General features: G+C 42.7%; 1 protein-coding gene across 1 annotated transcript in view; it reads right to left on the bottom strand.

Moving 5' to 3' along the window:
• Positions 1–25,098, bottom strand: part of USH2A (usherin) — a 652,515-nt gene that overhangs the window by 587,686 nt on the left and 39,731 nt on the right. The window contains exons 5-8 of the mRNA XM_019549473.1: positions 23,164–23,458; positions 20,816–21,000; positions 15,634–15,855; positions 14,192–14,285 (exon numbers count right to left, since the gene is read on the bottom strand). Coding sequence (XP_019405018.1) covers positions 14,192–14,285; positions 15,634–15,855; positions 20,816–21,000; positions 23,164–23,458 — 796 coding nt within the window. The remainder of the gene's footprint in view (positions 1–14,191; positions 14,286–15,633; positions 15,856–20,815; positions 21,001–23,163; positions 23,459–25,098) is intronic.

Consider the following 25,098-nt stretch of genomic DNA (forward strand, 5'->3'; position numbering starts at 1 on the left):
CAGAGCGCCAGGAGTTTTCAAAGATCCGTGCCAGGGTCTGGGCTATGATGTTCACTAGCTCCTTGAGTACCCTGGGGTGTAGACTGTCAGGGACAGCTGACTTGAAGGTATCCAGCCTCTCAAGGTGTTCCTTCATGAGGTCAGCATTGCTGGAGGGCAAGGATCACCCTCACCTGGATCTCCCTGTCCCGTAGTGGGCCTGGGTGTCCCACGGGACTGATGAAAGACTGATGCAAAGTACCCATTTAATAGGTTGGCTTCCATCCTTTGTAGGCCTTTCTTTTTAGCCTTAGGAGGTCTGTTAGATCCCTGGAGAGCCAAGGGGGCTGCTGCGCCTTCTTGCTGCCTTTCCTCTGAGATGAAATAGAATTAGCTTGTGCACTGAGGATCGCTCCCTTGAGGAGCAACCATTCTTCCTGAACTCCACTCCCCCTGGGGTTGTGGTCCCTTAGGGCCTCACTGACGAGCCTCCTGAGCTTGTCAAAGCCGGTTTTCCTGAAGTCAAGGACTTCAATGTTGCTGACTGACTTGCCAGCTTTACAGTGGATGGTAAAGGTGATCAGCTCATGGTCACTGTCACCCACCTTCCTATCGATCACTAGGTCACTGATTAGGTCATCCCCAGTTGCCAGTACCAGGTTGAGCAGCGCTTTACCTCTCATTGGCCCATAGACTTCTTGAGTCAGGTAGAGGTCATCCATGCATGAGAGGAAGCTTTGCGGCTGCTCAGATTTTGATGAGTGATCTTCCAATGAGATATCTGGGTAATTGAAGTCACCCATGACAACCATGGTCCTGGAGCATGTGGCCTCAGCCAGTTCCCAGATGAACTCCTGGTCAAGCTCTTGACTTTGGGTGGGAGATCTGTAGTAGACTCCCACCATTGTGTCCCCTGTGCCGTGTTCCCCAAGGATTTTAACCCAGAGGGTCTCCAGTCGTCAACCCTGGTCACCATGATCAGCTTGCAGGGACATGTAGCTTTCCTTAACATAGACAGCTACACCCCCACCCCTTTTATCTACTTGATCTCTCCTGTACAGGGTATAGCCATCTATACCTGTGGTCCAGTCATGGAAGGAGCCCCACCAGGTCTCTGTTATTCCTATAATGTCATAATTATTTGTGTTAAGCAGGAGGATAAGTTCCTCCTGTTTATTCCCCAAGCTCCTGGCATTTGTGTACAGGTAAGCAAGTATCCCCTTGGGGGCTCTTGCCTTGCCCACAAATTGTACCAGGGCTGGAGCAAGGGCAGGCTCCCTTAAGTGCCTTGGTCTGCTGGCTTTGCAAGGGTTGCTCAGTGGGCCAGCAGTGGCAGTAGTCCCCCTGTCCCCCAGTGGGCTTAGTTTAAAGCCTGGTGGATCAGGTCAGCCAGTCTGGCTGAGAAGAGCTTCCTCCCCAGTGGAGAGTGGTGGAGGCCATCTCTTCCCAGCAGTTCACTGCCTCTCTCACCAAAGAGCGGGCTGTGTTCATGGAAGCCAAAGCCTTCTTGATGACACCAGCATCAGAGTCTTTGGTTAACTACCTGGATCCTCCTCTCCCTCCTCAGCCCATACCCCAAGACTGGAAGGATCAAAGAAAACAGCACCTGTGCCCCCAGATCCTTTAGCCCCACTCCCAAATCCCTGTAGCGCCTCATGACCCGGCTGGGAGCACTCTGAGCCATGTCATTGGTGCCCACATGAATAAGGAGCATGGGATCGTGGTCTGTGGGCTGAAGGAGCTTAGGGATCTTCTCCACAATGTCTTGGATGCAGGCCCCTGGGAAGCAGCAGAATTTCCAGGCTAAGGGGTTGGGGCAGCAAATTACCCCCTCACTCCCCCTCAGGATGAAGTCTCCCATGACAAACACTTTGCGTTTTGTCTTGGGGAGAGTGGGGGCAGTAGCTACAGTTCAGCCTCTGTTGCCTGCAGGAGCTGGCAACTTAGCATGCTCTGCTGGGGCTGCAAGAGGTTTGTACCTGTTGCTGAGCTCCAGTGGGGCAGGGGCCTTGGTGTGGTGGGCCTTAGGGCCCTTGACCACCTTGGTCCATTCCCCTGACAGAATGGGAGGTTCCAGAGTCCTCCCTTGTCCTGGAGGGAGACATTGGTCTACCCTCCAGCTCCCAGGGCAGAAGGGCCTGGCAGTAGGAGTCCATCTCCTGTTTGCAGTCCCTGATGGCACACGGTCTCTGGACTGTGGCCTAGAGCTCCTCCAGCTGGCATGCCAGAGCCCCCAAAAGGGAGCAGACCCCACAAGGGGAGGTAACCATGCTCCTGGGCCCCAGAGCCTGAAAAAGGGACAGGCAGCCCCCACAGCCAAGAGCCAGGGGCTCCGTCTGGGTGGCCGTCTCTGAGGTGTTGGGGGGGTACACAGACCCCAAGAGGACCCTCGGGGTGTGGCGAGTACCCATTTGTGGCATGTTGCTGGTAGGCAGGCTGGGCCTGCCTACCCTAGGGGGCTCACAGGCAGGGCCTCAGCCCTCCTGCACACCCTCCTGTGCAAACTCTGCTCTAACACATGCGCCAGCAGACAAGCATTCCTGTTTGTGCAGCCTGTTCACCCGGCTCCAGTCGCGTGGCTCCTTGTGAGGCTGGCCAAAGTAGAGGCCTGGGTGGGGCAAGATCCGGCCCGGCTCCCACTCAGCCACCCCCTCCCACCACGGGCCTTGCTCACTTCTGGCTGTGCTGGGGGTCGGCAGGGGGCTCCACAACTGTTGGGTGGTCTCTGTAGAGCTCAGGGGAAGTGTGGGTGCAGCAGGCTTTCACCCACACATCTCTCACCGCTCCTGGATTTATTATAATTACTCTTTATGACAGAAATTTGCTGGTGGTACTTAAGGTTGAACTGAAAAATTGGCTGGTGGTACTTAAGGTTGTATTGTTTTAAATTGGTGGTGCACAATCTGTCAGAGTTTGGGAACTGCTGCTTTAGAAACAAACCCTTTTATTCTAGGATCCTACAGACCTACAAACCTATTGCCCCACTGCAAGTACCTGAGAAGTATTTGTGGAGTACAGAGATAACACCAGCAACCACCACCGTATATGGGGCTAATTTGGGTAATTTCCATTCAAGCTGAGTGTGTAAATGAGGGCACAGACAGAAGTGGCATTTCATCACTCAGACAGCCTCTTGAAAGTTGTCTAAAGCCATGCCCAAACAGAAGAGCACAGCTGCAAAATCCTCCAATCATGTGTCTGCGCTGGGTGAAAGAACTGCCCAGCTTAGCTGTTGTTTCTGGATGGGATGGGGAGAAGAGAGGAGAAGGAGGTCCTTTGTGGGGTTTTCTCAGCCCCACTGGAGAAGGGGTGCGGGTAGATTGGAGCCCCTCACCTTGGTGGGAGGCTTCAATCTACCTGCCCCCCCTACTCTAGTAGGGCTGAGAAAACCATAGAAGGAGCCTCCTTCCCCTGCCTTCTCCCCCTCCCATCCAGAAAAAGCAACGGACATCTGAGAGTGGGAGCACAACCAAGGGAAGAAACGCAGGGGAAAAAAGGAAGATGCAGCCTCTCTCCTTGGATGAGCTCCAATCCTCCACCCTCCCAATCCAACAGCTAATGTCTGTTGGATCGGGAGGTTTGGTCTAATGCACAGTGATGTTTCTGAATCACCATGAGTTAGACCCAGAAGCTGTACTTCTGTATGTGCCCTGACTGTCCCACTCGCTCCTGTTTTGGTGTGAGCCAAAGTGCAGGACAATCACACCTGGGATAAACCCCGCACCTGTTTGTAGCTTCAGGATCTTCTGTTCAGGCTATTCCATATTTTATTAAATAATTAAATTATTAGTACTTTTATTGTAAATAATTATTTTAAAATAATTAAATCTATTGGGTCCAACAGAGGAAAGAACTGACTGACTTTGGAGCCTGGTGTCAGGCATTTAAGCCAGATGTGAAAGAATCAGGTTAAATGAATCTGATTGGTGCAGTGAATAATATTTAGTATTAAGTGCCACTATGAACCATAAGGAAATAAAAGTCTAGTTTTCAGATCTTGCCACTAAAAATGCACAAACCTCAAGTCCCATCCATGCTAGTTTCACATAATTAAAAAAAATCCCAGCACAATTTAAACATTTAGCTAAAGTCAGCATGGAAAAGACCAAAGCAAACCATGACAAAGAAGTCTACCAAAAATATTTTAGATTGTGTACAAGTTGGTTAAATTTACTGTTAGGTCAATGAAGCTTTTTTAATTCTTGCAAAAGGCAATTCTACCAAATGCAAATTAAATGCCATTTGAATGCAAAAACATATGGATATGCAACATCCCTATAAAGTTAAACTTACTCCTTTTCTATCAAACCTTTATACTACACAATAATCCTTCTATAACTTGCCCAGTTAATGATCATCTGAGTCATACAACTTGAGGTGCTAGACTTAGCAATGAATTCTTTCATTATTTCAAGAACCACTTGTACACAAATTATTTTAAAAGACAGATCTTTGATCTATGAAAATACTTCAGTTTTCCAAGGATGAACTCATGAGCAAATCCATAATTTCCATAGGCTTGTCAAAAGTTATTCAAAGTTTTCAAGTTTGTAAGGTTCCTGGACCAGCTGGCTTTGCATGTGCTATCTTCCCAAGCCCTAGTCAATCATCTGTCAGCTGCATTTCATTTCAGTTCATTCTGAAATGACTGGACCTCTCTCTGGATGCTCCAATTACAGTCTAATACTTACCCAAAAAGCCTATGATGGATAATTAATATTAGTACTACATACTATAGTAAGAATTATAACATTATATGTCAGTAATTAAGTATCTAAAATAGGCTGATCCAAACTCACTTCATTAATGGCAATTTTTCTGTAATTGTGTAAAACAGTTTATTGATCTGATTCATGGTAATCAACAATGCTGCATCCACTTTTAATTTAATGGGCACAGAAGACAGAATAGGTATTTGACTGCATTGATTGAATATTTATGATGAAAACTTTGAGGACCACAAGCTTCCACATTATGACCAGTAATTTATTCTCAGCTTTTTGGCCACACACCTCTAGGGTGCACACAGTATTAATGCTCCTTCAACTTCTATCTGAAGTTCAGCTGTGACCCACTCGAGATAGATTCTGTGAATGGCAAGGCAAAGTTGAAGTGGCTGAATTATCCAAGGGTATTCTAGTTCTTCGTTTGATGTACCAGTGTCCCAGGAAAACACATTTTCTGTATAAGGTTACTTATATCTACATAAAGCTCACCTCACAGCTGGTGTTAAAATTAAATAACTTATATTTGAACAGCAATTTAAAAATGACAGGGTTTATACGAAAGCTATATTTTATTTTTCTTGCAGTGATGCTTCGGGAAAATTTAAAAATTCCTAGGGAAATGTGTTTGTTTTCCTTTCTGAATGTAGCTATTTGTCTTCAACATTAAAATCAGCTAAGCCAACATGTACAGATCGTTTTTAAGAAATCCCTGCTCTCTGATTTTCACATCAAAATGGTTCTTCAACCCAAATAGGATTTTCTTAAAGGAAACAAAACAAAGCAAAACAATAAACAAATATATATGCTTAGAAACTCAATTTAGGTTGAAAGATTTCAGATCACGGCACATGTAAATGATTATTTTAACTGAGATTTTTTTTCTGTAAAAAATGATGTGATCTTTAATTTCTGTTATTGCTTTAGAGTGAAACATCCTTTCAGGTGATATGTCAGATATGCTCAAGATGGTAATTTTATCTGTACCAATTGTAATTGTGACAAGGGCACACTGTGCCATATGTTACGAGTTTATCAAGAGATCTCAGATTTTGGTCCAAGGTGCTCAAGAAATATTAGTCACTTTTCCCATATCTCCTTACTTGCAGTCCCTGAATTATTATTATGACTATTTTAGGTTGCCAGTATAAGTCTTGGCAATATTTGAACTCTGATTCAATTTGTGGGTTAAAAAAATACAGGTTTAAACAAACCAAGGGAAGACCAAAGATATACCCAAAATACTGCATGAGGTTTATATGGAAAGGATTTAATACAAAAAGAAGAAACCTGCCAGTGGGACTAAACCTGACTACTGTATAAAGCACAAAAATTACATGATTTTGTGAAGCAATTCTCTGCAGGAATGAAAGTATCTGAGTCTTCCTCCATGGATCACACATCATTTCTGAAAAGCTACTGTAGTCTCAAGGTTAGAATAGTGTCAAGTGTGAACAGTATCATAGTCACAATCATCATAATGCTCACATTGAGAGCATCCAGGTGAGTGCACACATGCCTCTTGCAGCATCTCAAACCCCTTTGAGACGCTGCAAGAGGCACATGTGGGAACAAAAACATGTTTCCCACACTGCAATTTGCAAAATTAGACCCCTGGATATCCAGAGGTGAAACAATACCTGGGGGGAGGGGCAGGGAAAGCAGGGCAGGGCACGGTCCTGGACCATGCCCTGAGGCAACTGGAGGCTTGGTCCTCCACAGAGACTCTCTGGTAGCCAGCCAGAATCTCTCTATGGCTGGCCCTTGCCCTGGTGCTGAGGCATGCTGCCTGCCTGTGCAGGGCAGGCAGCAGTGCAAGCTGCGGGGACCTGGACTCGGCTTGCCAGGTAAGTAGGGGGGTGGGGGGCTGGAAGAGGGGGATCATGGGGGAGGCCCCACCTGGCCCCAGCTCCTGTTCATTTCCCCAGTTTCCTGTTTGTTGCCCCCAGCTCCCCATTCATTCCCTCCACCCACTGCTTGCTCTGCCCCTTCCCCCCGCTGCACTCACTGGCAGTAGCAGGGCCATTCGGGGCTTATGGCACAAACCCCTGTGTGGGGCGGCAGAGGGGCTCAGCACCACCTGCCTGGCACTCCTGCTGCCGCATGACACAGGTGCGGCCTAGCTCGGTCGGACACTGCATGCTGTCTCAGAGCTCCAGCCACTTGGGCTCAGTGGCACTGAGCCTTGGGTGACAGCTGCAGAACCCCCAAGCTTTTAGACAGTGTGTTGTGCACTGCAGAGCTGGGCTGCACCCTTAAATGTGGCAGCGGCAGCACGGGTGCCAGGCAGCCAGGGCCAAGCCCTGCTGCCCAGCACTATGTGGAGGGACTGTGCCATGAGGCCCCAAGCAGTCCCCACCACTGCTGCAGCTGCTGGTAAGCTGCAGGCAGTGCAGGAGGCTGGAGAAGGGCAGCGGAAGCTATCAGGAGCCTGGAGTCCACTGGGGAATCATGGAATTATCTCCAGCCTCCTGCTCATTCTCCTGCTTGTCTCCAGCCTCTGGAGGACTGGAGACAGAGCAGGAGAATGAGCAGGGGGCTGGAGATGAGCCCCTAGAGATGAGCTGGAGACTTCCCCTGCCGACTCCATCCCCCTGCTCATCTCCAGTCTTGGGAGGCTGGAGAGAGCAGGAGAATGAGCGGGAGGCTGGAGACAGCAGAGAAGGTCTCCAGCTCATCTCCAGGAGCTTGTCTCCAGCCTCCTGCTCATTCTCCTGCTCATCCCCATCCTCCCAAGGCTGGTGATGAGCAGGGGAATGAGCAGGGGGCTGGAGACAAGCAAATGAATGAGCAGGGGGCTGGAGATGGGCAGGAGGCTGGAGACAAGTCCCTGGGGATGAGCTTGAGACTTCCCCTGCCGTCTTCAGCCTCCTGCTCATTTCCAGCCTCCAGAGGCTGGAGACCAGCAGAAGAAAGGCTGGGGGGGAGCTGTAGCCCCTTGGGGCATCTGGGACCCTGCAGGCGGTGTGGTCCAGGGTAGTCCATGTGCTGTGGGGGGCACCCCTCCTAAGCAGCCGCCACATTCACAGCCCCCCCACACCTACCTGCACACTGACCCACATTCCTCCACGCCCACCCACATCCCCCCTCCCCACTTCCCACCCTCTTCCTGAAAACCCCACCTCCCCCCATCACACACATGTGATAAGGAAACCAAAAGCAAACATTACAACATATAGCTATTTAGGATTTTTTTTATTATGATGCTAGAGAGCAATTTGGTAGGCTTCCAAATTGCTTTAACATTGTAAATATAGCAATAAAACATTGCCCATCTGATCAATCCCTCTCTCTCTTTTGTTCTAATTGTTGAAGAAAGTGGATTTTGGGGTATTTTAAAAAGTGAATTTGGGGTGCTGGTTCAGCAGTCTAGCTGACACAAGGAGCTAGTGTCTCCAGATACCAAGTATCTGGTACTAGCTCCAGGCTCTACCTCCCCTGCAGGGTTATTTTGCCTCAAGTGGCACAATTTGCTCCTCAGCAAAGTGCATGTTTGGTCATGTGCACCAAGGCAAAAAGCCCCTGCTCAAATTTGCACTGCTTCTATTTAAGCTGCTGCAAGCATATGTGCTTGCATGTGTGGATGTGCCCATTATGGCCCTAACCCTTTTATTTATATTTTTATATATATATATAAGAATTATGGTAGTAATCAAATCCAGAACTAGCAAAGTTTTGATGCCAAGGATGAAATTTGCCATTGTTACCACAGAGTTCTGACCACTAATGTAATGATTCTCAACCAGGGTGCTACAGAGACACTGAGTTCTTTTCTATGGTGCTGCAATATGCCACTCAGTATTACTACTGTTTGGCATGCAAACACCTAAACATGAGCTGCAAGATAAACCCAGAGATTTCAAATAGGAATCCATAATGTTAAAAGACATTATGCCCTGTCATGTCCTTTCTGAGTTCTTTGCAACAGAAAAATTGCTCTGTTATTTTTCTGCAGTCCGAGTAAAAAATAAAAGCTGGCATTTTCCCAGGGGTGCCTTAATCTGAAAAGCTTGAGAACCACTACGTTGCTACAAAATTAAAACCTTGAAGCCATTTGGATCTATGTCATGTACCTCCCTCATGAAACTCAAGGAATTAGTGATGGGGCTGCCAATAATCAAATTCTATTTCAGTTCATCTTTAGTAGATATTGACATTGCTATTAATGAATGAGAAAATATAATTAAACAACACCCTAATTCTACTGTGAATGAAACTGGTTACTTTCAACATTTCAATTATAGTTACAAAGCACATAAGCTAATTCAAAAATGTGACACCCATTGAAAGAACCCATTAACGTTGAAAAAATATCTGATAAGATAGTTATACCATTAAAATGTATTTGGTTTCTTGTCCCGAGGTATCACAGGTTTTGGCAGAATGTTTAATAAGCTTCCAGATATTATTAAATATTTATAATTAATCTTTACAAAGTAACATCTAAAATGTGTGCTCTAATTAAAAGGGCATTGTCAACTTGATTTTAATTGATTAATTAACACATTTTAAATTTTCTCTAAAATAGTAGATCCTATTTTTAAAAATTCTTTATAAGAATTACTACAAGGTTCCACTATTTATATCTGGATGTGAATTTGGGGTAATCCTAAATACAACACTACATGTGACCAGACCAGTTTCTTTTGCCCACACCAAGTCTTTTTTTATTTATTGGGCATATGCTTGTAGACTTCTTGCTGACTGCTGCCACTGTTAAAACTACTGTTACTGTTAAAACACCGTCTTGCATATCCTGAGAAGTGTCTATACTATCGGACACAAGATGAGACCAAAGGCTAAAAATGAAGGATGTTAAAAAATAATCAGGGAAGAAAATTAAAATGCAGTGGAATTTATTCTTTTTGCATTAACAATTTTTTGCATTCCAAGGTTCTTTGAGAAGTTAATGGTTATCGATAATAAATAAGATGGCGGCACCAAATTTGTATAAAATAAGGTCAAAGTTACTTTGTGAAATGAGTGACATTCCTCAAAATGGGGAATATTTGAGAGAGAGATGTACATGACAAAAACAATGGAACTGCTTTTGCAGTGTGTTTTCAGAAGTATAAAGTACATGAAATGAAAGACAAGAATTTTTTGAAGGAGTCTCTAATACCTTTCAGTTAAAAGTAATTTCAGGGATTACCAGCTAATAAACTAACAGGTATTTATTGGAAAAAAATATGATATCCCTTTAATGCTATTGTATGACAATGCCCTTGTTTCTGCATTAACTTGAAAAAAACTGTCAAGCCCATACACACCCAGTTCACCAATTTTCCAGAGTTTACAACTTCACTGCATTGGAATTTAGATGCGGTTGATAGCCTACAGCCCTATCTTGAAGAAAGGACTAATGCAAGTGCTTATCAATGAGAAGTGATTTCATCACGTGGCAGAGAGAGGATAAAGTTCTTACCCCTGATTCACAAAATGTGCAGGCAATATGCTTACCATGATATGGGCTGCCCTCAGGCTAGTTCACAGAAACACATAATAATAAAAAAGGATACTGTGGGTTTCAACTAATTGCACTTTAAGTTATTAAAGATGTTTACAAAGATAACTCATGTTGTACTGACATGCACAACATCCTATTTGCAAAAAATTAATGACATTATAAAAATTAGTGACGGGGTGCTTCTGTGTACTAATTTTGCCTGAGTAATTTGGTATTCAGACACCTAAACATTTGATTGTACTCACCACAGATTTGCACACATAAGATGTCACGGACAAAATAATAAAGGCATATATTTCTTAAGATATAGGACACAAGACTATTCAAACAACTCTCATTAAAAACTGGACCCAAGGTCCTTTGGCCAAACTGGGCCTCCATTCTGTGCCCACCTCACTGCCAACGACTGAATACATCCCCAAGAACCCTGTGTTCCCTGTGTGTTCCCACTCAGCCACCAATTTTGCCTCCAAAGAGTGCATCAGGATCTCCTGTCTCCTCCCTGTCTCCAGAAGAGACCACCTTTTCCTCTTAAGATAGCAACCAACAGAAAACAGAATCACACATAATTGGGTGCTCACATTGGAATAAATACACAGATGAAAAGGAGGGGTTCTGGAAAAGGGAAAACTATCAAGTCCTCTCAAGAGTCTGAATCCACTGATACATCCACTCCCTACATTGCTTGAACCCACAGCAGTGATATAATAACAGGCCTGCAAAAGTCCTACAGTCCAAGCAGCACAAGGTGATCTGAAGTCATCATTGCTCCTCTTCTTTCATCTAGCACAGGAACTGAGAATTGCTACTTTTTTCATGCTGGTTTACTTAATTTACACATCCAATTCAGCCAAAGCAGAGCTGTCTATTGAGTATTCAATAAAGTATTTACTATCTGTTATGTATAACAGATGGCTCTGCTTTTGCTGAGTCACATATAAAAATCTTACAAGAAAGCCAAAAGATAGCCTCTCTCTTTTTCCATTTACCTTTGGTTCCATTCAGGAACCCCTAGAGAAGTCAACCTTGTGGTTTCCTATGGCTTGCACTGGAGAGAGGAAACCAGAAATGTGCTGTTGGGGTCATATTCTACCCTCCCCTGTGGTCTCCCTTAAGACTGATAGCATTACTTTCAGCAAAAGTATTCTTCCTGTGTCTCCTAATACCAAGAACTGGAAAATTAAAAGGGATTAAGTTTACAGTTGTCTGCCAAACAACTTCAGTGCAATTCACAAAAGCCCTGTTTATTGAGTATTATTATTAATGACAAGCAGAACACAGTGAAATTGAGGACATTCTTCCTGGAATAAAGCCAGGTCTTTAAAAAGAGTATAGTGTTTTACTTCAGGTTCTAATACAATGTAACAAATTTATCTTAAATCCCTATTTGAACATTCAAAAGCATCAATATTAAAATTGCTTTATTATTAGAACCATAATCCATTACAGTTAAAGATAGAGTTACACACAAAATACCTAAATCCCATATACAACTGCAAAAATATGGGCAGATTAACATTTTCAACCAGCCTTTAAAAATCTGACTGCTTACATTTCAATTGTTTTTAATATTAATATCAAAACCACTGGGCCAGATTCTACTATTCCAATTATTTCAATGAGAGCTCTGAAAGCATGCAGGATCATAGGAAAGTATGGCTGAAAGGGGCTGTATTAAGTCATCCCTGACTAAACCAACCCAGACAAGTGTCTGCCTAACCTGCTCTTGAAAATTTCCAGGGATGAAAATTCTACAACTTCTCTAGGTAGCCTGTTCCAGTATTTGATCACCCCTCACAGTCCAAAAGTTCTTCCTAATCCCCAACCTAAATTCCCTTTGCTGCAGTTTCAGGCCATTGCTCACAGTCCTGTCTCCTGCTACCACAGACAAAAGGTTATCTCCATCTGTAATCACCCTTCTGGTTTCTGAAGACTGTTATTAAATCCCCTCTCAGTCTTCTTTTCTTCAGAATAACAATCCTAGTTCTTTCAGCCTTTCCATAAAGTCATGCTTCCCTTTCTTCTCTCATTTTTTATCACATTCTGGGTGCAACTACATGTTCATTAATGCATCCTACCTATTGCATATTAAATTTAGTATTTGCATAACCAAGTACTGAATCAAAGCACAGTAACTGGCACTACTGTACAATAGCACTAGTACACAGGTTTTCATAGGCACTAACTGCACAGTAGCCTAATCCTACTGTGCAGTAGTGTATTGGCACAGGTTCTGTCCAGCACGCTACTCACTACTATGCAGTGTTATTAGGCTACAGAGCAGTTAGCGTCTTGTGTAGACTCGCCTTCTGTTGGACTTTTTCTAATCCATCCATACCTTTCTTGATGTATGGGGCCCAAAACTGGACACAGTATCAAAGTGGGACCTCACCAGTGTCAGAAAGAGTGGAATAGAGTGGAAAAATTACTTCTCTTGATTTGCAAGAGAATTCCATGTTATTACAATCCAGTATGCTGTTGGCTGTTTTTGCGACAAGAGCACACTTTTTCTTCTGGCTTGGTGGCCTATAACAGATGCTGACCATAACATCCTATCTACTGCTCTCCCCTCTCATCTTTACCCACAGGCTTTCAGCAGGCCTACCTCTTACATTGTACTGCACCTCAGAACATGAGTGCATCTCTTTTATACCACATTTTCTCATATTTTCTCCTTGTATATTATACACAACTTTGTTTTTGAGACAGAACATGAAGAAAAAAAATGTCCTTATAGTAATTGAAGAGCAGCAGCTAGGGAGCCAAGCCAGCTCATGAGCCTGCTGCCAGCTCTGCATGCCAGATGGAGCCCATAGACTAACTCAGGACACTGGAGTCAAGACCATGTACCAAGCCTAGGGCTGTGGGCCAGCCCTAGGGCTGTGTGCCAGGTCCCACTATGCACACTGTGTCTGAGACTACCTACCAGGTCTGTCCACAAAGCAACTCTGTACACCAGCCCAGTCTGGTGCACAGGGCAATGTAATCTGGCCAGGGGGCTTTCTATAGGTCCAGAAGTTCAGCAGTAAGATAAAGATGCCAGAGTTAATTGCCACTTTTCTTGCAAAAATTGCACACCCCAATTTCTATCAGTTGGTTTTGGGAGAAAAGGTGGTGGTTATATGCAAGAAAATATGGTATATAGGGTAACCTGCTCCTTCTTCCCTTGCCTGTCCTTCCTGAACAAGTACTATCCATCCATGACTGTACCCCAGCCAGGTGAACTGGCTAGCATATCTCCATCATCCCAATTACATCATAATTCAACAATTGTAATAAGACTTCTTATTTTTCCTGTTTATTCCCACATTTCTCTCATTAGTATATAAATGTTTTAAAAAACTACCTGATTGTCCATCAGGCGATTACTATCGCTTCCACCGTTACCTCTCCTTACTAGGCTTTTATCAAGGTCCCCTTGGGCCCTTTACTTGCCTCCAGGCTCTTGTTTCCATCTCCTACTGAATCTAGTTTAAAGACTTCCTCACTAGGTTAGCAAGCTGTATCTGAAAACACGCTTCCCTCCTTTTTGTCATATAGACCCCATTTCTATTCAGTTAACCTGCATTGTTTCAGCAAGTACTGTCTCAGCTTTCTTTTAGCTGTACAAACAACCATAGCATATGCATTTACCACATGTTCAAAATGTTTCCATTTCTTTGATTCCAGAGAGGATCTCCCAGCAAATAACCAAGTTAAAGTATTTCACTGTTAGACAAAATGAGACAGAGGCCTTAAAACAAACCCAAACTCTGATAATATTTGATTGATGGCCAGAACTGAAACTGCATCCAAACTTTGCAGCTGACCACATTGCCATCACAGGCCCAATCAAAACCTTGAGTTCAACTGCTCCTCAAAATTTCCAAATGGAGTTTTGTATAGGAATTAAAGCCAAATTTTTCTCGGTTCTAAAAAAGCCTAGATGTTCAAGGTCTGAAATCCCAATCTGAATGTTGCAGTTTGAATCTGTCCTCAGATTATATAGATGCAAGATATATGCTTGTGGGGAGAGACTCACTTGATCGCCTTCTGTGTTGCTCTCCTTGGAGCACCGGCATCTGTATGACTCACTACTTGTGTCACAATGGTCAGCATGGCCATGGCAATCACATCTGCAAACAAAACAACAGCTACTAAAGCAAATACACTAAGCCTATTACTAGAGAGATATCTCTCAGTTTTTACACTGTCATAAAAATTATTTTTTACAAAGCAGAAAACTAAATCTAGGAAGAGAGATTTTCCTAAGTATAATAGCCATTAGATGTCTTCTCCATTCAACATTGAAAATGTCAAGTATGATTTTCCAGAGAAGTAAATTGACAGAACCATGTCCTGAACCAACTTTTATGCTATAATATTTGCATTATGTTCTTCTTTCTTAATATAATATGCAGATGCAAGGCCCTCATTATTAATTATAGTTAATGGCTGTCTTGTCAACATTAACCCCTTGATCCTATACTGTGGCCATAATATCTTAAAAATCTTAGACATAACAAGGTTAATTATACAGGAACTAATTTTTCACTCTGTTAAAAGATGCAACCACCACTTAAGTACTATGATAGAAGTCAATGGGTGATACACCTGCCCAACTGGGGGCAGAACTGGGCCTGCAGTCTTTTTATCTTAAGGTTTGACATTTCAGTAAAGACTGATGTAGAACTAAAACTATAGTGTCAGAGGGTCATCAAGAGAGAAGCTGATTCAGTAATCACAATACATCTAAACCAACCATCAACATTATTTCACCAGGAAAGAAAGTTATTTTAATTTAAGATAAATGTGATCTCTGATAGGGTGTTTCCCATAAATTAAGATCATATCTTTCAACACAGGTTCAGAAATAGCAATTGTTCACAAAATCAGCACTGTATGCTTCTAGAGAGACTATTTCATTGCTAAATTTGCATATTATTTACAGGGCATAATTAGTCCTGTCACAAGATCACTCACTTAACATATACAATAAAGTTGTCAGTCACAAATAATATAACAGTTTTACTGACAGCTGCCCAGTTTTTTTTTTAATGAAAATCTGTAGCTAAAACAAAGACGTTAGCCCTGTATAAAGACCATTAAAATTGCTATGTCTGGCAATCTATAATGAAACAGAAGAGATTCTGCAGTAAACCAGAAGTCAGACTTAGAATCATCAATCCCTATTTAGAGGAGCTGATATGTCCAAGAAAAGAACCTATTTTGACAGATTTGTGTAATTAAAGTAATTAATTTTAAACAAACGTTTGGGTAACTGTTCAGATTATAGGGTGCATGGGTCATTTAAGGCCTGATCCAATACTGTAAAACAGATTCTCGTTTCAATCACAAGAACATAAAATCAGGGTAAATCTACTGACTTTTAGATAGCTAATTACACAGCATACATGTTACTAAAAATCTGAATAGTTCAGAAGCTTCTTCAGCAATAAAAAAGAAAATTCATAAAGCTCCTACCTTCCACTTATTGTAATTTCATTAATTCCATAGTATCTGTGCCTGAAGTTTACATTTGGCTCACTTGTATGATACTGACCAAGGAGATGAAATCTCACTTGAGTGGCTTTTACAAATTCTTGAAGAGATGGAGTATTGTAGAAGTTATTGTAACCAGGCCGACGATTTGGTTCTGGGGTTAGAATGCTGAAAGTAACATTACCACGGGAATATGGAGTAAAGCTGTTTAAAATAGAATAGGGAGACAAATGGAGAAATTGAAAGACATATTTTAGAAGGTTATATATTTTAATATACCTGTTTTCACGAAGGGCTTTAATCAATGAAAAATTGCTTTAATGTGACTTATAATGTGCAAAATTTGATGCCAATGGTATTGTCACCCACAGAGCTCAAAAGAGGAAATATACACAGGTCTATCACCTATGTCTGCTTCTCACATTTTGTGCTCCAGACTCTAAATATTCATTTTTAAATAAATAGAAAAAAAAACCTCTATTCACTATGGTTGCAAAGAAAACCTTCAAAATATGAACCAAATGTAACTAATAAGGTGACATCTGCCCAGTTTTCAATAAGTCCAAAATAATGGCACTGTGTTGCAGGAATTGCTCTTCAAATATCCAATGATAATGAATCAGATACCTGCATTATTAACTATTTTTCTGCCCATCAAACTAAGTAAAAATGTAGGGCTGATATTATGTTATGGCTATTTTTACAATCTACTCTAGCACCCTAAAAAGGCAAGTATAAAGGAGGCAAATAGAACCCAGCACGCACTAAAGTGAGCCAAGGCTAATGAGCTCAGGCTGAGTACTTGAGCCTCATGAGGGCACAGCCCTGCAAGCTTGCGAAGCCATGCAGAGCCCAGCTAAAACATGAATAATCAAGATGACCACCTGCAGAAGTTTATTGTGAACAGTGTCTCGTTTTGACATATTTATGGGTGGAGGTTAGCAGGGAGCTAGAGCAAGAGAACTACTAATTTTATACTCATAATATTGTACTTATTAAAGCCTATACATCCAAAAGCAAGAGCAAAATACAGCACTTAATGCACACAATTCTCATGAATATATTTTTCCTCCACAAACTACTAGGTTGTTTGAAATTTGGTGGTTCTTGCTTGGAGTGTTTATAAACAGGTCCCAGTTTAAGCCTTTTTTCTGTCGTATCCTCTGGTAGTCCAGAACCCTAAGTCTCAGTGATGCCTCCTTGACTTCTTTATGGCCCTATATGGGCCAACGTGTCTCCACAGCCACCCCATTCTGATATAGCATGGGGGCACTGGTTTTTCCAATAATTATGGCTGGAAGGCCACAAACGTACCCCCATGCCACCTCTCATCGATTCTTGTGCCCTATGAACATTTTCTGCACAAACTACTTTTGGTTTAGTTTCTGGTGATGACACTCTAGATGTGTATTGCTATAAATTTGTACTTGTTGCTACTATGGGGACATCTTCAAGAATAGGATCTACTGATCAAACTGAGTATAGTTTGGATAGTTTATATCTGAAGTAATAATATAACACGAAAGATCCACTCAATTCCAGTGAGAAAGTAGGAATTAGGTTTACATGTTACTGTCCTTGATAGATTCAATAAATGTTTTCTAGGGCTGCGCAAAGCTTCAGGTGCCGATTGAATTTGGAGGAGATTCGGCCTGATTCAGCGGCTGAATCTCTGAATCCAAATCGAATCAGGAGACCAATAAAAAGGTCCAAATCAATTTGGAAAAGATTCACAGAAAGATTCAGAGATTCGGCAATTCGGGCATTCCCCACTCATTGCCACAGGGAAGCAGGGGAAGGGGTGGGAGGGGAACATAGGGGGATCCTTATCACGCCCCATCCTCTGCTCTTCCAGTCCTGCTGAGTACCCTCTGACCTCCACCCACTCTCACAGCCCCGTCAGTGGCTGCCCTGACCAGCCCCAGCATCCCAGCTCTTTAAAAAAATAAAAGAAGGCCCACACTCATTGGCTCCTGCCAGGCGGCGGGGTGAGGTGATCTCCACTGCCCCCCACTGCCCTACACTGCGTGGGGGGCTCTGCCATGAGCCCCCATCCCTTCCCCGCTCTCCCAGCCCTGTCAATGGCTGCCCCACCTGCCCCAGTGTCCCACCACTTTAAAAAAATAAAATAAAGCCCCGCACTCACCAGATGCTATAGTAGCTGTTGGGGCTTCTGGGGGCTTGGGGCCACGGGAATCACTCCCCCACCTGACAGGAGCTGGTGAGTGCAGAACATTTTTGGGTTTGTTTTTTTTTTAAGAGCCAAGATGCTGAGACCGGGCGGAGCAGCCACTGATGGGGCTGGGAAAGCAGGTAGGGGATGGGGCCTGTTTGATTAAGAGATTCAGCCAATTTGGCAGTAGCCAAATCTCTGAATCAGATTTGGCTAAGTCAATTCGGGACAGTGATTCGAATCACCAAATTGAATCACTGTCCCCCAAATTGGATGAATCCAAATCTGAAGTGAATACTAGCCACTTCACACAGGCCTAATGTTTTCCTTTGAAGTGTCTAAATAAGAGAAAAAATCCAACATATTTTATAAGAACTCTTCTCTTCCCTATAATACCTGCTAAGTATACAGAATAGACATTGGTCTTAAGAGAGTTTTGGGGTTTTTTTTAAAATGAAGCCCACTGTACATCAGTCGTACATAACGACATCATTCACTTGAATCATTTCCTATTATCATTTATGTCATATAATTGAAGGGGAAAACTGTGCTACATTATAAAACATTTATGGCAACAGTTTATACATTAGATCTTCATTTCTTTTAGAAGACATGTTAATTATGTTTTATGTTGGAATGGACTTTATTTTACAGCTAATTTTGATTATTTGCCAAAATTGTTTCGTTTACTTACCTAATGAATCTACTTTCTCTTCTTCTCTCTCCCATGAACAACAACGTAAACGATTTTTGTTTAAAACTAATTTAACTCAAATGACCTCACATTACTTCCCTCAAAACACTGAACTCTTTGAGTCTAGAGAAAAATGCTGACTCTTTGAAAGCTTCAGTGAGGTGGCAAAAGTGAAACAAGAAAAAAAAATGTAAAATGCCTACAGCACCTGGTACTGAATTCCCAAACTGATTTCCAACCAGGTACTAAATAGGCTTAACACCAACTGGCATCTGCAATGAAGCAAATATTGGTGCATTTTGACAGATGCAGCAATAAGCAGAAGTGGTGTTTTATTTTTTAATTTACGCATGCTAGTCAGTGTAATAGGGAACTGACAATATATTTCTGAGAGCAAATTAACCACAAAAGATAATTTGAGTTCTTGCTTTAAATACCAAATACATTAAAATTAATGTGTACCCAAATGCATTAAAATGAACGTGGCCAAAAGTACTGCAGTTTCTCGCAAAATACTGCCAATGGATACCCATATGTTGTGTGTTTTTCACTTCTCTAGTTCCAACAGTCTAATTTTATTTTTTATTTTACTTTATTCCTTGTCCATCCCAACACAGACAAGCAAGTTTCAGAGAGAAAGGTGCAATTCTCAGAAGTCATCAGTCAAGTTATTTTTTTAGATTAACTGGCTGCTCAAAACCAATTAAATAAGTGCCATTCTCCACCCATCCTATCAGTACTCCATAATTTCTTTACTGAGTGACTGTAGTCTCAAAAAACATGAATATACCAAATGTCAATGCTCTATTCAATATGCTCAACCTTTCTGTCTGTCAAGCTAGATAAGCAGTGCTCAATCCCTCCATGAGCCAGATCCAGCCAGTAAACCTAATTCAACACCCAGGGTTCACAAAGTGGGGTGCCATCTGACCCCATGAAGGGCAGTTAAGGGCAGCTCAGCCCCATTCCAGCTGTGCATGGAAAGAGGGCTTTGTTCAGTCTCAACCAGGCCTAGTGGTGGTAGAAGGGGCATAATCCAGCCCTGATCCAGCCCCATAGGAGACATAGCCTGACCTCACAGGAGGAAGAGGGCATGGCGTGGCCCCACTCTGACTAGGTGGTGTGGCCCAGCCATTTGAAGAGAAGGAGGCATGGCCTGGCTCCCAACCTGCTAGCCTAGCTCCATTGAAAGAAGGGACGTGGCCTGGCTCCAACCCAACCATGCACAGGGAAGGGAGTATGGCCCAACCCTGATAGGCCCATGTGAGGGAGGGTCATGTCCGGGCTCTGTCCCATCGTGTGGGGCTTGGGATTTTGGTGGCAGGGTGGGGTGGTAGTATTAACTGCCAACTGCTCCCCGACACCAAAATTCCTGATCCACGGGGAGCCTCATTCCAGATTCCAATGCTCCGCAGGCCTACCATGGGCCAGAGGTTGAGCACTCCTGTTCTTGCTCACTGATAATATGAAAATCAATTATGTTAGATGTTTGAACATCTAAAATATGATAAAACTCACAGATAACCTTTTGAAAATCGCTAATTCAGAAGTCAAATGTGGGTTCTTTCATGTACAGGCAACCCCCGTTTAACAATTTAATTGGTTCTGGGAAAACTAAGCGTTAAGCGGAACTGTGTTCAGCAAAACTCATTTCCCTATAGGCATTAATGTAAACAGAAATAACTGGTGACTGCTGCTTCTTAACGTAGCTTCTCACCAATGCCACTGCTTCTCTCCACCCCTCCCTCTCCCCGCTGGCCGCTTCATGTGCCGGCCCATGCCCATGCTCCTGCCGGCTCTGGCACCATGGAGCCCTGCACTCACTGCTTCTCCCCACCACCACTTCTCCAGCCCCATGTGCCAGGCCACGGCCTGTGTTCTTGCTGGCTCCGGCACTCTGGCAGGGGCCCTGCACTCATGCCTGCCCCCCACTTGCTGCTTCTTGCTGCTGCCGCTTCTCCCCACTTTCCCTGCTTCTGCTGCCCTACCCTGGGCCCCTGCTGGAGCCCACCCACTCACTGCCACTCACCACTTCTTGCTGCCACTGCTGCTTCACTGAGCGTTATAGCAAAACTGGCTCAGCACTAAGTGAAATTAGGTATTAATTTTAGATGAGCACTATAGCAAAATAGTGCTAAGTGAAACCGTGTTAAGTGCGGGTTGCCTGTATCTGGCAGCCCCATAATAAAAGAGCACACAAAATTACGTGATTCCATCTGAACATGGACTTGGAAATGAATTGTGTCAGACAGCTACCTGTTAAAAGCATCTGTATAGCAGATAATATCTATTCATACCTAGGAAGTTGGAGACAGTTGACAGAGTCAGGTTTTTCTAGAGATGCATTGTTATCCATGCCAAAAATACTGCAGTTTCTCGCAAAATACTGCCAATCTTCCCAGCTTAAATCATTTCTCCTTTTTCTTTGGATTCTGATTGCTTGAGGCTGTGGGCTAAAGAACTGGAGTATGATATAAAACACCTACAAATAAATAGCAAAATACAGAACTGAAATTAATAGTGCTTCAGCTGCATACTTACAGGAATACAAATAACAAATACATGTTTTTTTCCCATATATGGTCATGTCACATTTCACAATCTATACAACATTCTTGCAGGTTGAAATAAAAAATATCACACATGAAAACATCTATTATTTTCTGTATCTCCTACCAATTTAAGAGTGAAACTAAAACTTCTTTGTTAAACAGGGTCTCAGGTCCTTCAGGCATTATTACAGAGTCACTTGCTAGAGGCTGGAATGATTCCTTCGCAACTGATCTTCATAACCTCCTGAGGCCTACTTGAAATTATGACTTACTTGTATAGTCTATGGTGTTAACAATATTTTGGCCAAAATATAAAGGAATAATTTGTGTTGCCAAATGGGCACTGGGTAGCTGTTTTTGTATTGTTTTGGGTTTTTTTGTTCTTGCTGTTTTGAAGTCCATCTATTTTATCATTTCTCCCTGCCTTTGGTTAGGAACCACATCAAATATGTTTGACTCAAAAGGGATACTCGCACACCATATTGTTGCATGAGCAATGGTGATGAGCATTCCCATACATAAGTTACAGATCAATTGAGCCTTATTATTTCACGGGTATTTAATTGACTTTTAAATAAAAAAAATGTCTTACATACTGTTTAGCATCTATCCTCATATTATTCCCCTTTTCACATGCCCCTAATAGGCAAAAGACATTAAAAGCTGGTGAGAAAAAGCTTTACAAATATTAAACCCAGGGACAGATTCATTTCTGCAGAGGCCATGAGCACAATTTACAATGCCTGCTTCTATGAAACCAGCTCATCCACAGAGAAGGCCAAGCCCTTGACCTCAGAAGACAGTAATCTGTGAAGGGAAGCAATAAGCTCCAATCAGAACTCAAGCTGGTCAAGACCCCAGTTTGCCTGTCCTCACACCCATCTGATATTAGATAACATCTTCTCATCAGGAGCTAGGGCAGTAATCAGCTTACCTGAGTGGCAAGGTACATGTCTGCATGGTCCTGGCTGCCAGTGGCATACCTACCCCCAGCTGGCCCCAGCTGCATGCATAAATGTGGCTTCCTAAAAGAGTTCTTCCAGTGCCCAGCAAGGAACTCAACAGGACACATGTCTCTCTGGATAGACTTAGGTTCCTGATACCTCATTCTTAGTTTTCAGGTTCCTTTCTTTGATTCCAAGTTTCCCAGTTGCTGGGTCCTGCCTGTCTATTTCTACATTCTGCTTGACCCGTTGTGCTGCAGTTTCCTAGGTTCTTGATCCCTTGTGCTCCAGACTTCCTTGTCATCTCCTTTACCCCTGTGCTCCATACTCCAGTTCAAACACCTGTCCATTGCTCACATTGTGGTCCTGTACTGCTATAGCTGCCGACTCTAGACCTCTTGGCTAGTGATGCTATTCTGGATCCTACCTCCTGTTTCTGACCCCACCTGGCTCATGGTTCTGCCTAGGGTGGCCACTTACATTCTGGTCCCTTATAGACCTTGGTCTCTGAGCCACCTGCTCTGATCACCTGACTATAAGGGAGATGTTTTCCCCCACACTTTGTATGTTCCTGATCCCTTGGGTTGTAATCCCCTGGGATCAAGCCCTGGCTCCCTAGATCCAAGTTTTACCCCTGGCACTTCTGTAGGCATCACTACCCAGTTTCATGTGCCTGACAAAGCAGGTTGTACACAGTTTTCACTGCTACACACTCCTGAGTAGATATTTGACTGTACCTGGCTTTCAGTCCTGAATGTGTGAAATGGGCTTTTTGAGTTTCACCAGAAATTAAGATTAAAAATTACAACAGCAATGGGAAATCTACATTTAATTTATAAACCATAGGAAGTGTAATATTGAAAGAGAACATTGGTGCACCTGGCCAATACACTGCCTCTAACACTAGTCAAGGCAGAAACATAATATACCTTGTCACTTTTTACAGTGCTATATCTAGGAAAAGGAAAATTTCCCAGCCACTTAAAGGTTGGGCTGACATCTCAAAGCAGTGTTTGAATGCATCTTCAATTCTAATACAATGCATTGTAATCCTCTTCCTAGCTTTTCTTTAACATAGTCAGCACACATTAGCTGAATTCTCTTCTTATGCACCAGTCATAACAAAGAAAAACATCATCTCCTCATTACCTGATATTGTCCATTTTGTAAATCTATTGTGATGATAACACCACGGTTCAGATGTGTTACATTAGTAAATACAGAAGAAATCCAAGAGGTCCCAATATCATCATCATTGATATAATGCAGAGGATGGGCATCTGGGTTCAGTCTCAGCACTCTGTCGTTGGTAGTATCATCTGCACCATTAGGGATGCAATATCTTGGAACCAAAGGGTGAACGCGAGGGTGACTGCTAGGACAGTGGCACTCTGACTGTGTATGCAGGTGAGGAAATTTTCCAGAAAATACCTCCAAAATGTCCCTGCCGCAGCATATATAAAAATTAAAGTTAGGTATTTTAAATTATATCAAAATAAAAGGAACAATGAATGGTACTGTGTGTATTTAAGATTATAGATTATATAATATATAGATTATATATTAAGATTATAGATTAAATGCAAGTCCTGGCATTAATCAACACAATAAATGTGATCAAAACAGAACTCTTTAAAAGTTTTCTGTTGCAACAGTATGTCTGACACTGCTTACTAATCTCAGTATTTTCCTCAAAACTTACAGCTCTGACATATTATCTGTAATTCTTATTTTGTTAGTCCACTTGAATTTTCTGAGATTGCAAAATTATATCTGGAAAATTGGACATCTCAAAAAAAACAGTAAACTTTTTCAGAAGTGATCACTAATTTTGGATGTCTTGATGCCAGTGTTGCTCAAATGAACCAAAAGGAACAGATCCTATTCCACCTACTGAGCATGTAAGCAGACTTAAAGACTTAAGTGCAATTCTGTTCCACCTTGTTCAAGCCCCTGAAAAATCCATTCATATATCTACTTTTGTAAGACACCATCATCTTACCCTCAAAAATGAGTCATGAAAAAGCAGAAAGGAGGTGGAGGACCCACCTATTTTTGTGGATCCTCCACAAAACTTACACCCACAAAACTGACGCAAAGCAGATTTCCAGCTGTAAAAATTGAAAAGAAGCAGGCTAGGGAAGCTATAGAAACCTCTCTTGATCACAGTTTTCAAGAAGAGGCTGGATGAGCCTGTCTGAGATGGTGTAGGAGCAATGAATCCTGTATTTGAATAGAGGGTTGAACTAGATAACCCCTGAGGTTCCTTCCAACTCTGTAATCCTATGGCTTAAAATAAAGCCCTTCAACTTCTAAACTATGCTTGTTTGACAAAGTCAAATCTATGTTTTACTTTGTGGGATATAGCAAGAATTGCCCTAGGAGAATATATAGCTTGTGTATTTAGGACAGAACTAGGTACATCTGTAACTGAGAACTCCATTTTGTAAAATGCTTTGAATATATGCCTACGCTTGTCTGAGAGTAGCTTATTATAATGTATTTCAAATAGCTGCCATATTCAGGAAGAATGTTTGACACCTTCTTGAATGATTATCACTAAGAATCCACTGAGACTATAGTGTGCAACCATCAGCTTTCATTGTCTCTCAACTGCTGTCCCACCTACATGAAACAAGAGTTTTTTGTGCTGACAGGCCTACATGAATGGAGCAGGACTGGCCTTTCCTCATGAAACACATGGCAGAGATGCAGATGTTGCTGTGGGTGGCATGCTAACCATTGCTACATGTAAGGCAGACATTTAGAGAAGAGTGGATGCTGTTGATCCTGAAATGCTGACAAACTTCAGACTCATTAACAGGATGAACTCAGACCAGAGAAGAGCAAATACATATACTGTACCAAAATGCACATTATATCAGTGATTCGACCACAGACACAGCTTTAAATGTTTTTTCTACATACCTCAAGGTACCAGGTGGCTCATGAACACTGTGATGGTGGGGTGGATGGAACATCCCACAGGGCTCCTCCTCCAGCTGGCAGTCAGCCATGGGGGGACTTCAGGTGCACCCCCAGACCCAGGAGACACCAGTCGCCAAACCAGGGAGGCACAGTGGG

Source organism: Crocodylus porosus, unplaced genomic scaffold, assembly GCF_001723895.1.
Source record: "Crocodylus porosus isolate Cpor-Errol unplaced genomic scaffold, CroPor_comp1, whole genome shotgun sequence".
NCBI lineage: Eukaryota > Metazoa > Chordata > Crocodylia > Crocodylidae > Crocodylus > Crocodylus porosus.